This window comes from Primulina eburnea, chromosome 2 (genome assembly GCF_022965805.1).
Source record: "Primulina eburnea isolate SZY01 chromosome 2, ASM2296580v1, whole genome shotgun sequence".
Taxonomy (NCBI): domain Eukaryota; kingdom Viridiplantae; phylum Streptophyta; class Magnoliopsida; order Lamiales; family Gesneriaceae; genus Primulina; species Primulina eburnea.
The window spans coordinates 7,779,159-7,792,949 of NC_133102.1; the positions used below are offsets into that span (position 1 = coordinate 7,779,159).

The window sequence follows — 13,791 nt, forward strand, 5'->3', positions numbered from 1 at the left end:
TTCTGTCGGCAGATCTGACCCAATCTTGAGGGTTTTTCTTGGATCACCGGGCACTACCTCGATATGTTTGAGAGCTTCTGTCGCGGTCATCCTTTCTCTGTCATTCGATTCTCCATCCACGAGATGTATTCCCTCTTCTTTTGAAACTTGTTCAAGTTTTTGTTTCTTTCCCTTCAAAGAATCTATGTCGGGTCCCTGTCTTATTCGAGTCTCCACTGCATTTAGCAAAATGGACGCATGACATTCTCTTGCGAGTCTGCTATCTCCGACCGCCTCTCCTGCCCCTTCTAGAGTCGGGAATTTCAGCTTCATGTGGTATGTGGATACAATGGCGCGAAACAGATTGAGGCTTGGGCGGCCAAGGATCACGTTATAAGCCGACGGGGCTTTCACTACTAAGAACTTCACCATTTTCGTGCTCCGCCGTGGGTAAGATCCCAATGATATGGGTAGAGCGATTTCACCTTCTGCTTCAACTACTTCTCCGGCAAAACCGACGAGAGGAGTATTCACTCGCGTTAATTGCGCATTACTCAGACCCAACTTTTGGAATGTCCCATGAAAAATGATATCAAAAGAGGTTGCGGAGGAAACGACAGTCCACCGGTAAAGTATTCAAGGAAAAGGGTGAAATGACTCGATGGTGGGTTATGGCAGTCATCTCGAGGCCCCGAAACCTTAATGTCACAATCAGGTGGTATTCCAAGTACTTGGCGCAAACTCCCCACATCTTGGATAGTCAGAGCATCTCTATCCTCACAGCCTAAATTTTCGCTAGATTTCGAGTCATCATCCAGCAAGGGAGTCTCTAATGGCGTATGTCCCTTAAGAAACCCGCTAGTCTGTGAGTCACCAGAAGAGGCTGAACCACCTAAGAAGTCGGACGCAATTGACTTTGGAGAGTAACTATCAGAATCATCACTGACGCTAGAGCCACTTATGGAAATTCGGTTAAACCGACGATTGGCCATTAGTAAGGAATACTCCTTCCCTCGAGGTGCACAACCTACACAAAATTTTCATTTTTTTTCCTTCTTATTTATCAAAATGCCTACAAACAATATGTCTCATGCAAATAAAAAATTATATGAATAAAAAAAAAACTTATATTCATCATCGTTTAATTGGAGGGTAATTTCTCAAACATTGGAAGGGCATGTACAACATCAATAGATTTTTTTTATTATTATTTTTTAAAATTTTTTTTTAAAACGTGAAATTTTCCCCAACCTTAAAATAGTTCAATCACAACACGTGGGCTTGGAGTGTCGGAATCTTTGTCATACTCAAAATATGTGTGTGTATATATATATATATATATATATAAGTATATAAAACTAATACGTTTTTTCTAAAAAATATATATAATAATAATAATAATAATAATAATAAGATATCAAGCACCATGAAATCCTAACTAATTAAAATCTAGCATCCTATCACCGCCAGTCATTGTTGTTGCTGCTGCATCCCATCTCCAACGTGCCATTGGTCTCCCCCAACGAGCAATTTGTCCACCCCGGCTCCGATTCACGAATGTCATTGCAAGAGCATCTCCGCCTCCTGGGTCACAAACCAGAATGTCCTTTTTCTCCTAACAGTTGAAAAGCGAAACCACCGTGGATTCAAGGTCCCGCTGCCATGACCACCCCGAGAACCTGGGCTTGGAGAAGAAACGGCCTGCACAGGGCTATAGCCGCTGCTGCTCTGCAAAGCCAACGTCAAGACTTGATGCGGACCCTCTGTGGCCGAACGCTCGAAGTCCGAGTAAAGAAAGGCCTCCGTCACACAACAAACTATCGGATGACGGAACGAAATATCGGCCGAACCCGTCATCAGGCATAGGCCAGTTGAACAATAGCCGAAATCAACCCCACTATGAAGATATTGCCCACAGATCAGTCCCCTTAACCTTTATCGCCCCTGCTAAGTTCACAGGCCCACGCGGCTGAGCCCGGCCATCTTCATATGGTCTGCTCCCCGTCTCCAGTAGAAGCCACAAGATTCTTCCGAACAAGAGAGGTTTGATGCACAGCCAGGGTCACCGAAGATTGAAGAACGACCATCACCACCATCTTCGCTGCCATGAATAATAATCTTCATCGTGCTGCCTCTATACCCAGCCATAGTAAGTGTCGATGCTCCACCGCCCTTTCAACCGATCGCAAATAATCATCCCTCTTTCTAGCAGTGATGGACTCATCTCCATATCCGCCAAGTCGCCAGAAATACACCACGACAGCAGAGGAAATCGAGCAATTCCGCCATCTCCCTCGTTCCGCCATACGCCATTTCAAAACCCAAACAAAGAAATAAAAAATAAAAAGCACAGAGGAGAACACCATCTCATTTCATTCGAATATGGAAGAATGAATATATAATTATCACTATACAGTAGGACAATGGTATGAAAAGTCAAAAATAGTACAAAAATAATAAAGAGAAAATGCGTACTCATTCTGCAGACTCGGTCCACTTGCAATCCTTCTTGCAATTGCTTCGTCTCTTTTTATTATTATTAAATAAATTAACACCTACTCATATTTATAGCGATTGGAGATTTTTTCCATAACAAAACAAAGGAAACAAAATCATTCCAAACATATATAAATATATATATATATATATATATATATATATATATCGCTAATAAAAATAGCCATTATTGCAAAAAAAGGAAATAAAATCATTCCTCAAAAACTGCATTATAAAATCGATCTTTACTCCGCGCATAATTTATACCTGAAGCTGCTTGAGAGGGGGGGCCTGTGATGGGTACATGCCCAATTTAATTATTTAATCCAACTCGATTATTTATTTGTTGGATTAATAAGAATAAGTCCAATTTAATAAGCTTAATTCAATTAGTTATTTGTTTAGCTTTAACATTATTTAGGCCCAAAATTTTGGATTGTGTGTGCGAAAGCCCAAGCCCATTAAGCACTCCTAAAAATCTATAAATAGAGGAGTTTCTGCCCAATTCAGAGGAGGCTCTCATTTTGATAAAAGTTCTTTAGTTCTCTGAGTTTTCTTGGAACGGCTTACTGACTTGAGCGTCGGAGTGTCTACGTCGGGAAGCCTCTCGACGCCCACTTAACGAGTGTTTGTGACGCAGGTGACGCCCCGCAAATTAACTGTACATTGTCTACGTGGATCCGTTTATCAGCCAGGCGAGCCCATTTACGGACCAAGTGGACCAATTTACTAACCAGTCGGATCTCGCGTGCGCAGTTTACTCGACTCATTTATTTTAGCTGCATCACAGCTAAAATAAATAAAGTCAGGATAGAATCAGCAAAGTCAAATCACTGCACAGGCAAGGAATTAGCTTGGAGAAAATATCAGTCAGGAGAAGAGTCTCTACTGGTTTTGAAGACAAGCTGTGTAGGAGGTGATATTATCTCTAATGTCTCACAATGCTTTTATGAAAGTCGGATATACTTTGGAAAGCCAGAGGCAGATAGTTTTTCATTAAGTTTACGACGGATATCAAGGCTATGACGACGGATATTCAATTACCAAAATTCACATGTTTACCATTGACTTTACCCATAAAAGAATTTGAAGATTGCAGACAAAAGAACAACTAAACGATTCAAAAAGCTTACATCTGAGAAAATTTTCTTACTCTATCATTTGAGTTAGATTTGTTGAGTCAAGCATTCATCAACTGTAAAGATGTTAGATTTGTGGATGTAGAATATGTGGATCAGACAAACTAAGTCTGAGACTATTTATTTTCCTTTTTTTGTTGGTAGTAGCCTAGCTGTTATGGTCTGTATGTAGTGTCGGTTGTGATTGAAAAGAGTTTGAAATAATCAAAGGATTACACACCTTCAGAACTTAATAAATCTTTGTCTTCTTACATACTGCACTTTAAGTTTGTCTGTCCACGGTCCTTGTCCATTTGATCTCCCTATTGAGTGTTGCTCAAGCCTTCTACATTTACTGCCTACAGCTCTATTTAAACCTAGAAAGTCTAAACTGGCTTTGTACAGAGATAAATTTTTTCATTAGACAGTGAACCCATCAACCTCTAGAGCTTTAATATCTCTTAACTAGGACCCACAAAGCACGATATAAGTTGTTTCCTGGCCTCCTGGGGATATCTGAAAAGAAGCAAGCCACACGTACAATAGAGTGACCACAATGCAACGGCCAAAAATGACGCTGCCATTTAGTAACTTGCATTTGATATCAATTATCACAAATTTGCTAACTCTAATTATGAATCAAACAGGGCGGAAAGAGGACAGCGGTTCCGGTTCTCCTCCACCTGAAGGAAAAATTCTCAGATTTATTGCATAATTTTTTATGAAGTCATTTTTTGCCCCTCTCCAGTTTTATTTTAACTTATTACAGAATGATTTGAATACTACGGTTTTCTTTTTTGAGTACATACATGGGGGAGGGGATCTATCCTGGTTGCCAACTATTCTGGAGTCTGGACTAGGGTGGTGAGACCACGGGGCTAAGCCCCGGTCTGGAATACTATGGTTTAAGTGACACTCTTAGTCCAAATTTCTGGCCTTTGGGGAAGGACAACACGGCCTTCTGGACTCATCTCTCTTAGACTACGCATGATTCTACAGTAGTTACCACTAGTTTCTGGGCAATCAAGGCAGTAGTCATTCATGAGTTATAGACATTATTTCTATTTCCATTTTCCGGGATTCTAAGAAATATGCTTGTTACACAGATATCAAGCATAACAATTTGGCTTAATGCTTGGGCTCGGGGAAAAAAAGAAAAAAGAAATGAAACCAAATAAACTAAATCAACAAATCAAGTTTGATATAGAGCATAACGGCAGCCTATTATTCCAATAAAACATAAAGTTTAAAGAATGAAATTTAAGCACCAAACTTACCACGAGGAGCTTTGATTTATTATTCCACCCTCTTTGGAGGGTCATCTGGCTCAATTTCAAACCTAATATCTATTTTAAAGAATTATTGTAACGTCAGTATGGATATTTTGTTTCAGAGATTGTAACAGTGGTTGTGATTGATGATTATACATTAAATAACTAATCTGAGTACCTTTCCCATATATTCTAAAAGCTCGTTGCTAGCTTCTCCTCGGGCCACAGGTGCGGCAACAGTAATTCGAACATCATCAGCATTCACTCCTGAAATTATTAAAGAAACAAGGTTGTTAGCAAAGAGATGCATATTCTGAACTATCACACATTTTCCAAATTCAAATTTGCATCTGCAAAACAGGTGACCGATTTACACGAAAGTAAAACAAGGAACATGGTGCTTTTCCCACATGTCACAGATCCATATTGTGGGAAATGCAGCAAACAGATTATTAGATGGTCAAACTTTCCTATTTGAAAAAATTCTGAACCACCACCAAAACACGTTTTTTCGTAAAAATGTTCTTGAACACAGCCGAAAACTAAACAAGAATGATTTCTCGATAATGAGTCTAATGGCAATTGCTTTCATAAATTACCGACACTTATTTGTGTTGTACAAAAGGATTACATACACTACCGTAACATAGCAACCTTATGAAATATGAAGAGTATCAAAAACATTTCAATGGAGTAAAAACCTTAAAAGCAAAAAAAAAAAAAATTTATAAGCAACACACATACACGTGTGAATTAAAATGCTGGAAATTCAGCTACTAAACAAATTAAATGGTGGAAAATAGAAGAGAGGAAGCCTCATAAGTTCATATTCCAAAGTGGGGTTATCATAATTTCTTCAAGATGATTTAAAGTTTCACTTCTTAACTTTCAAACACTATCCAGGAAATACTAGCGTGCAGACTGAAGCATTATTCTGATGCATCGTAGAAACCATTTCTAACACAATCCATCCAGCCACTTACACGGCTACACTATAAGGTTATCATCATTTGAAAAGGAAATTTTTCTCATGTCTTGTCAGGTTGTGTGAGAGAAAAAATACTTGAGACAAGCACCTCAACCTGGACAAGCAAGATAATTCCTTTGTTTTCAAACTTTCGTATAATCCTTATCTTATTGGCTTCTAATTTCTATGAACTGTAAGAGATCAAAAGGCTCCAACATTCCATCAACCAACAATGGACCAACAGGTAGAAGCAATTTATGCTGATCACTGATCTAATAAAAAGCCTATCCGATTGTAAGTTATTACAGAAGTTCTTCAACACACAGAAAGGTACTTGAGATCCAATTTTTTATTGTTCGTAGTGAAGCCCAAGTCTCCTACCTTGCTGGTCTGGATGGAAGCCCAACCACATATTTTGCTGGCTTCATCTTTGGGCCCAAGTGGTGTACTGTGTACATTTCCCAAGCCCATTTATAACTCTTATACATGGGCTCTTGGGTTGGGGGAAAATGACTCGAACACTCTCGATTCTTCTGGTTTTCTGCTCTCTTCGCTTATGCGCCTTCTTTCCCGAAAAGGATACTCTCTTTTCCTCTGTACTCCTAAGGTTTGATCGGCTCTCCGGTTGATCATCTTGATCATCAGGCAGTAGCGGTATTGCTTTCTTGTCTGCGCTTCCTTGTGAGAAGCAGGTTGCGAGACCGTGTATACTAGGGTTCATGTGCGTTGGTGTCTGAGGTAACTTGTGACAGATAGTACCGAGATATCTGAGATCGGTAGTGCATTGGCTGGAGCCTGAGCTCGTTGTGAACGTAGATCGGCGTTTCTTTTCTGGTCGAACCACGTATTTGGTTATTTATTCCCTTTTCTCCTTTTGTTGTTAGTTTACGGTTTCAAGTTTATATGTATTGTGAAATCCTTACAGTGGTATCAGAGCCAGGTTCGGTTTCTTGGTTCGGTTTCTTGACTTCCGTTGAGAACTAGGATTTCGGTACCTTACTGGTTGATATTCTCGTTTCTGAGTTCTTTACCGGTTGACTGTTCTTGTTTCAGTTCTTGTCCCAAGATTTGTTCGGTTCTGTGAGTCTTACTCTGTACAGTGTCTTGTTCTCTTTAATTTTGGTTTTGTCTTTTGGTGCTTGCGAGGCACTGCCATGGCATCAAGAGTTGAGACACTCCCATTTGATGGAAAAGGGGACTTCGGTTCCTGGAAAAAGAAAATGAAGGCCCTACTGTCCTATAACAAGGTGCTGATTGCTCTAGAAGTTGATGAGAACAGGTGGTCCGATGCTCAGAAAGCAAAGAAGACTGAGATCAATGAGATTGCTTACAATCTTATCGTTCTCAGTCTTTCCGATGCCATCCTGAGACAGGTAGATGGCTGTGATGACCCCATAGCCATCTGGGGTAAACTCGATTCCCTCTATACCACGTTATCTGCTTCTCATCTCATATATTTAAAGGGTTCTCTGTTTTCTTATAAAATGGACATTTCTAAGTCTCTTGATGATAATCTTGATGAATTTTTGAAACTGACTTTGCTCTTTAAAGGGACTCAGCAAGAACTTGATGATTCTAGCCTTGCTATGATTCTGTTAAATTCTTTGCCTGAAAAATATCATGTTGTTAAAGACTCCTTGCAATACACTGGGGTAGTTCCCAAGCTTGAATTAGTAGTGAATGGGCTTAGGGCTAGAGAACATGAACTTAAGACTCAGAAAAGAACAAGGAACAATCTGTTTGTTAAAACCAATAAGGTAGAAACTATTTCTAATGACAAACCCGGAAAGGATAAGAAGAATAAGAAGAAAGAAACTAGAAATTGTCACTTTTGTGGTAAAAAGGGTCATCTGAAAAAACAATGCTATAAGTTTCTTTCTACTCAAAAAGGAAAAGATATGGAAACTAAAGGGTCTAATGTTGCTTGTATATCAGGAAGTCATTCTGATGTGTATGAGGTTCTGAATGTTTCTGATATTCCTATTAGTGACCGCTTTATTCTTGATTCTGGCTGTTCTTTTCACATGTCTCCTAATCTTTCTTGCTTTGAGAACTTGAATGAATCGTGTAATGAAACGGTGTTCATGGGAAATAACAATTCCTGTAAAGTTAAAGGAATTGGTGATGTAGTTCTCTGTCTTGATAATAATAAGAAGATTAGGCTGACTAATGTGAGATATATCCCCTGTTTGAAACGTAATCTGATCTCCCTTGGTACTCTAGATGATATAGGTTGCTGTTATAAAGCTGAAAAATCTTGTTTGAATGTTTATAAGGGTGACAAGTTAATCTTGTATGGTTCAAAAGTCTCTGGTCTGTATATATTGAATGGTTCTCATGTAAATACCTGTGCAAATACTGTTGTTAGTACTAATCCTGCAGATACACAAAGATGGCATCTTCGGTTAGGACACATGAGCAACAAGGGGCTTCAAGTACTCCACAACAGTGGAGTACTAGGTAAAGACTCTTTTTCAGAAGTTCCTTTTTGTGAAACTTGTGTGCTAGGTAAACAACATAGGTTTAAATTCATGAAGGGTACTCATTTATCTAAGTCCAAACTGGAATATGTGCATGCTGATTTGTGGGGCCCTGAAAAGAGTCCCTCACATGGTAATAACAAGTATTTCTTGTGTATTGTGAATGATTTTACTCGTTATGTTTGGACCTTCCTTTTAAAAACTAAGGATGAGGCTCTTGAAAAATTTAAAAGCTGGAAAACCTTAGAGGAAAATCAAACTGACTGTAAAGTCAAGATTTTGAGAACTGATAATGGCTTAGAGTTTTGTAACAATGAGTTTGACTTGTTTTGTTCTGAAAATGGTATTTTAAAACATAGGACTGTTCGAAACACACCACAACAAAATGGTGTTGCTGAAAGAATGAATAGAACTCTATTAGAAAAAGTTAGATGCTTGTTGTTTACTGCTGGTTTACCTCAGGGCTTTTGGGGGGAAGCCCTATATACTGCCACCTACCTTGTCAATAGGAGTCCTAACAGTTCTATAGCCTTCAAAACTCCCTTAGAACGATGGACTAACAGGAAACCTAGCCTTAGTCACCTTAGGATCTTTGGTTGTGCAGCCTATGCACACACCAAAGATGGTAAGCTGGATCCCAGATCCTTAAAGTGTGTCTTTCTAGGCTACCAACAGCAACATGGGACAAAGGGATATAGATTGTGGGATATAAACACTAGAGGTGTCAAGATCATTGTGAGCCGAGATGTGATTTTTAATGAAGACTCTTTTCCGTGTAAATTGCAGGACAATGCTGCTAAACCAGAGAGTGAGAACTTGAGAGATGCTAAGACTACACCTTTTGAGGTGGAGACTCAACAAGAGGCTGTTCTTGGTGACATTCCCTTAGGGGATGATCATCATAGGGATAATGAGGCTGTGGATAATGAGAACCCAACACCTGAGGTTAATGATGGTGAAGAACCTGTGGACCATGAGGTAGAGGTTCAGGAACTAGTTCATGATGAGTTAGATAACTATCAATTGACTAGAGATAGGGAACCCCGGGCTAGGAGACCTAACCCCAGATTCACCTATGCTGATTTAGTTTATACAGCACTCATAGCAGCTCAAAATGTCCAGTATTCTGAGCCAAACACCTATAAAGAAGCCATAGAGTCTAAGGACAAAAATCAGTGGATGAATGCCATGATAAGTGAGCTTGAGTCACTTAAACAAAATAAAACTTGGGTGCTCGTTCAAAAGCCTAAAAATCATAAAGTTGTTCAATGTAAATGGCTGTTTAAAATCAAAGAAGGTCTGAATCCCAGTGATCCACCTAGATTTAAAGCTAGGTTAGTTGCTAAGGGATTCACTCAAAGGGAAGGCATTGACTTTAATGAGATTTTCTCCCCTGTTGTTAAATACAAAACCATTAGAATTATGCTTGCTTTTGTTGTCCATTTTGATCTTGAACTTGAACAACTAGATGTTACCACTGCCTTCTTGCATGGTGATTTGAATGAGACTATTGTGATGGCTCAACCTGAAGGTTTTATTGATAAAGATCATCCTGATTTTGTGTGTTTGCTGAAAAAGTCATTGTATGGCTTAAAACAGTCTCCTAGACAATGGTATATTAAGTTTGACTCATTTGTGATTGGAATTGGCTTTAAAAGGAGTAGCTATGACAGCTGCTTCTACTATAAATCTGTTGATAACATCCCTTTGTATTTACTCTTATATGTTGATGACATGCTATTGATTAGTAAGTCTATGTCTCTTATTACTAATCTGAAAAATTCTCTTAGCTCTGTGTTTGACATGAAGGATCTTGGCCATGCTAAGAAGATTTTGGGGATGTATATTGAAAGAGATAGGGAAAAGAATTACCTAAAGCTGCATCAAACACCTTACTTAAGGAAGGTGGTATCTCTGTTTGGTAACACTGAAACTAAACCTGTTAAGTTGCCATTAGCTAATCATTTTATACTCCATAAGGGTCAATGCCCTAAATCTGATAGTGAGTTAGCTAAAATGCAAGATAAGCCTTATGCCAATTTGATTGGATCTCTCATGTATTCAATGATCTGTACTCGACCTGATTTATCATTTGCTATATCAATGCTGTCAAGATACATGTCTAATCCTGGTATTGATCACTGGCGTGGTTTAAAATGGGTTTTGAATTATGTTAATTCTTCAGTGGATATTGGTTTGGTCTATGGTAAGTCAGATGTTCTTAATCTTAAAGGTTATGTTGATTCTGATTTTGCTGGGGATCGTGACTCTAGGAAATCTACCACTGCTTACTGTTTCATGCTAGGGAATAGTTGTATTTCTTGGAAATCACAGCTGCAGCCTTTAGTAGCCTTATCCTCTACTGAGGCTGAATATGTTGCTATGTGTGATTGCATTAAAGAATCTGTTTGGCTACATGGTTTGCTATCTGAAATTGATGTTATTTCTGATACTCCTACTGTACTATGTGATAATCAAAGTGCAATTCACCTTAGCAGGAACCTTGTTTACCATGATAGGACTAAGCATGTAGATATAAAATTCCATTATGTTAGAGACATGATTGCTGCAGGTAAAGTCAAGGTTGTGAAGGTTCCCACCGAGGACAACCCGTCAGACATGGGGACTAAGATTGTTCCAGCCCCTAAGTTTAGACACTGTCTAAATCTACTGGGCATGGGATAATCTCCTACCTCGGACTGGTTAAGAGCGATGATGATACTCATGAGCCATTTAATGCACTATTTGGATCGATGATAGATTGGAGACTTATGCCTCAAGGTGGAGTATGTTAGTAGTGAAGCCCAAGTCTCCTACCTTGCTGGTCTGGATGGAAGCCCAACCACATATTTTGCTGGCTTCATCTTTGGGCCCAAGTGGTGTACTGTGTACGTTTCCCAAGCCCATTTATAACTCTTATACATGGGCTCTTGGGTTGGGGGAAAATGACTCGAACACTCTCGATTCTTCTGGTTTTCTGCTCTCTTCGCTTATGCGCCTTCTTTCCCGAAAAGGATACTCTCTTCTCCTCTGTACTCCTAGGGTTTGATCGGCTCTCCGGTTGATCATCTTGATCATCAGGCAGTAGCGGTATTGCTTTCTTGTCTGCGCTTCCTTGTGAGAAGCAGGTTGCGAGACCGTGTATACTAGGGTTCATGTGCGTTGGTGTCTGAGGTAACTTGTGACAGATAGTACCGAGATATCTGAGATCGGTAGTGCATTGGCTGGAGTCTGAGCTCGTTGTGAACGTAGATCGGCGTTTCTTTTCTGGTCGAACCACGTATTTGGTTATTTCTTCCCTTTTCTCCTTTTGTTGTTAGTTTACGGTTTCAGGTTTATATGTATTGTGAAATCCTTACATTTATGTATCCTGATATGAAAACATTTATTGCAAGCGAAACAAAATACTGGAAAAAAAATTTGAAAATGTGCATCCAAAGGCACGGCTAGTTTACATTGCCTCGCACAATAAACTTTGAAAAGAAATTGAATAATTAAAAAATCTGATCCCTAGAAATTGAACATTTACGTAAATACTTATAAAAAAACTGCATCATTAGAGCCAGTTGACTGCTGGATTACTTGTGATTGCTGAGCGTTGTGAACGGTCTTCCACTTCAACAGCCACCTGAACGAGGCCGCCCTCTAATTGCGATATGCAGGGTGGAACAGGAGCATCCTAAACCATATGACAGACAGACAGAGTAAATTATATTCCACCAAAAACAGTTATCTAACAGGGAGAGTTCAGTATGCAAGGCTCCAGAGTGTATGCCATAGCAATAATGAATGGCAGTGAGAGTAGTCTGATTAACCACCAAATATTATATCACGTGCAGAAAAAAAAAACGAGGAGGATCTTGAGATCACTAAAGAGAAACTTACAATAATAAGAAGTCCAACTTTACCATGTTACCTGTGGATTAGTTTCAGCAGCAATTGTACTTAGTTCTCGTGTTCAAATCGTAGCGGAAGTTTAAAAATTTTATTTCGACATTCAAAATTTTCTTTGGACACTCGTATGGTTTAAATAAAACAAACATAATCAGGATATTAAAGAATATATACTTTTAGTAAATAATTTCACTTGGAACAAACTACTTCGGTATTAGCAGATGTAGCTCTTGTCCCTACGAACTTTCTTTGAATCTCTTTCTTGATCTCCGAATCAGGTCCACGACCAGATTAATTGTTCTTCTTTTAACTTGCGCTAGAAAATATAGAAGATATTTTGCGTAGATATAGAACACTAAAAAAACCGGCACAACTCTCAAACTTGGAGTGTCCGAATTTTGAGAGAATGTGGAAGAGAATTTTGAGAGCTGAACACGAAATTGGGGAAGAGCCTATGTATTTATGAAAAAACTTTTGTATGACCCTTTTTTTGTAAATAAGAATCTAATCTTTTATTTACTTAATTAATTAGATTAATTAAGTTAATTAAAGATTCTAAAAATGCATGCCAAATATAGTCAATCTCTTTTTTAGTGCATAATTTTATGAGAATATCATGCATTAATTTTATTTTGCTTTGTGTGCAAGTTTTAAAAATTATGGTATCATAAATATTTTCATATTACATAAATCAATACTATTTATATAAAAACTTAATGGGCTATATTTTAACTCAATTAAAATATAATTTCATTATTAAAGCCCATTTCAACATTAATAAATTAACATGATGGGTTTATACTATTACAAGCCCATGATCAATGCTCTCATTACATTAGTCTCATCATAATACTGATCGGTGATCAAATATAATCGATGTGACAATTTCAACTTATTCATTATTATGATGCACACTTTAGTTACGAGATCACCAATGTCTAAATAAGACAGGTGCACTTCCTTTGACTGTTTTTAACTGTCAAGCTCTCAAAATTTCTATAAGCTTTTGTAAACTTTAATTATAAGCTTATTGATTGATCATATCAAACTTATTTCTTATAAATTCAACTCATTGAATCCATTATCTCAACGGGAACAAGTAAACCAGTGCTTGTGTGACCCTCGATGGTTCAGGGATACAGCAAGCCGTGGGTTCACAACTCTCTGTGATTCAGGACAATTTCCTTTATTCGGGCCTACCCCAATTTGCTCACATTCCATGCACCAACATTTGATCATGAGAATGTCAGAAACCATTTTCTGATTAAACCCATCGAATCATGGTAAGAGCGTGTAGTAACATCGCCCCACGATTCCCTAGTTATCACTGATAATGCCTGCAATAACCAGTTGGTTATGATTATCGTACAGTACGGTCTCTTCATATCATATCCCGATCGAATCTGCAATCATTGGTTAATCGAGGATTGCATATTAATTCGATAGTTATGTGATACAATCATGAAATATTCATAGTGTCATTACATGGACAACTAGATAACTCTTTCCCTAAAGTACATCCCACACCCTGTCCAGAGATTTCATGCACTATTATTTCGTTAGATCACATAGGATATCCACACCCG

General features: G+C 38.5%; 1 protein-coding gene across 1 annotated transcript in view; it reads right to left on the reverse strand.

The window, feature by feature from the left end:
- LOC140824063 (UPF0235 protein At5g63440-like) overlaps positions 1 to 13,791 on the reverse strand; it is a 28,590-nt gene that overhangs the window by 14,531 nt on the left and 268 nt on the right. Inside the window, exons 2-5 of the mRNA XM_073185665.1 lie at positions 12,228 to 12,255; positions 11,894 to 11,990; positions 5,043 to 5,131; positions 4,871 to 4,939 (exon numbers count right to left, since the gene is read on the reverse strand). Of these exons, the coding sequence (XP_073041766.1) occupies positions 4,871 to 4,939; positions 5,043 to 5,131; positions 11,894 to 11,990; positions 12,228 to 12,255 (283 nt within the window). The remainder of the gene's footprint in view (positions 1 to 4,870; positions 4,940 to 5,042; positions 5,132 to 11,893; positions 11,991 to 12,227; positions 12,256 to 13,791) is intronic.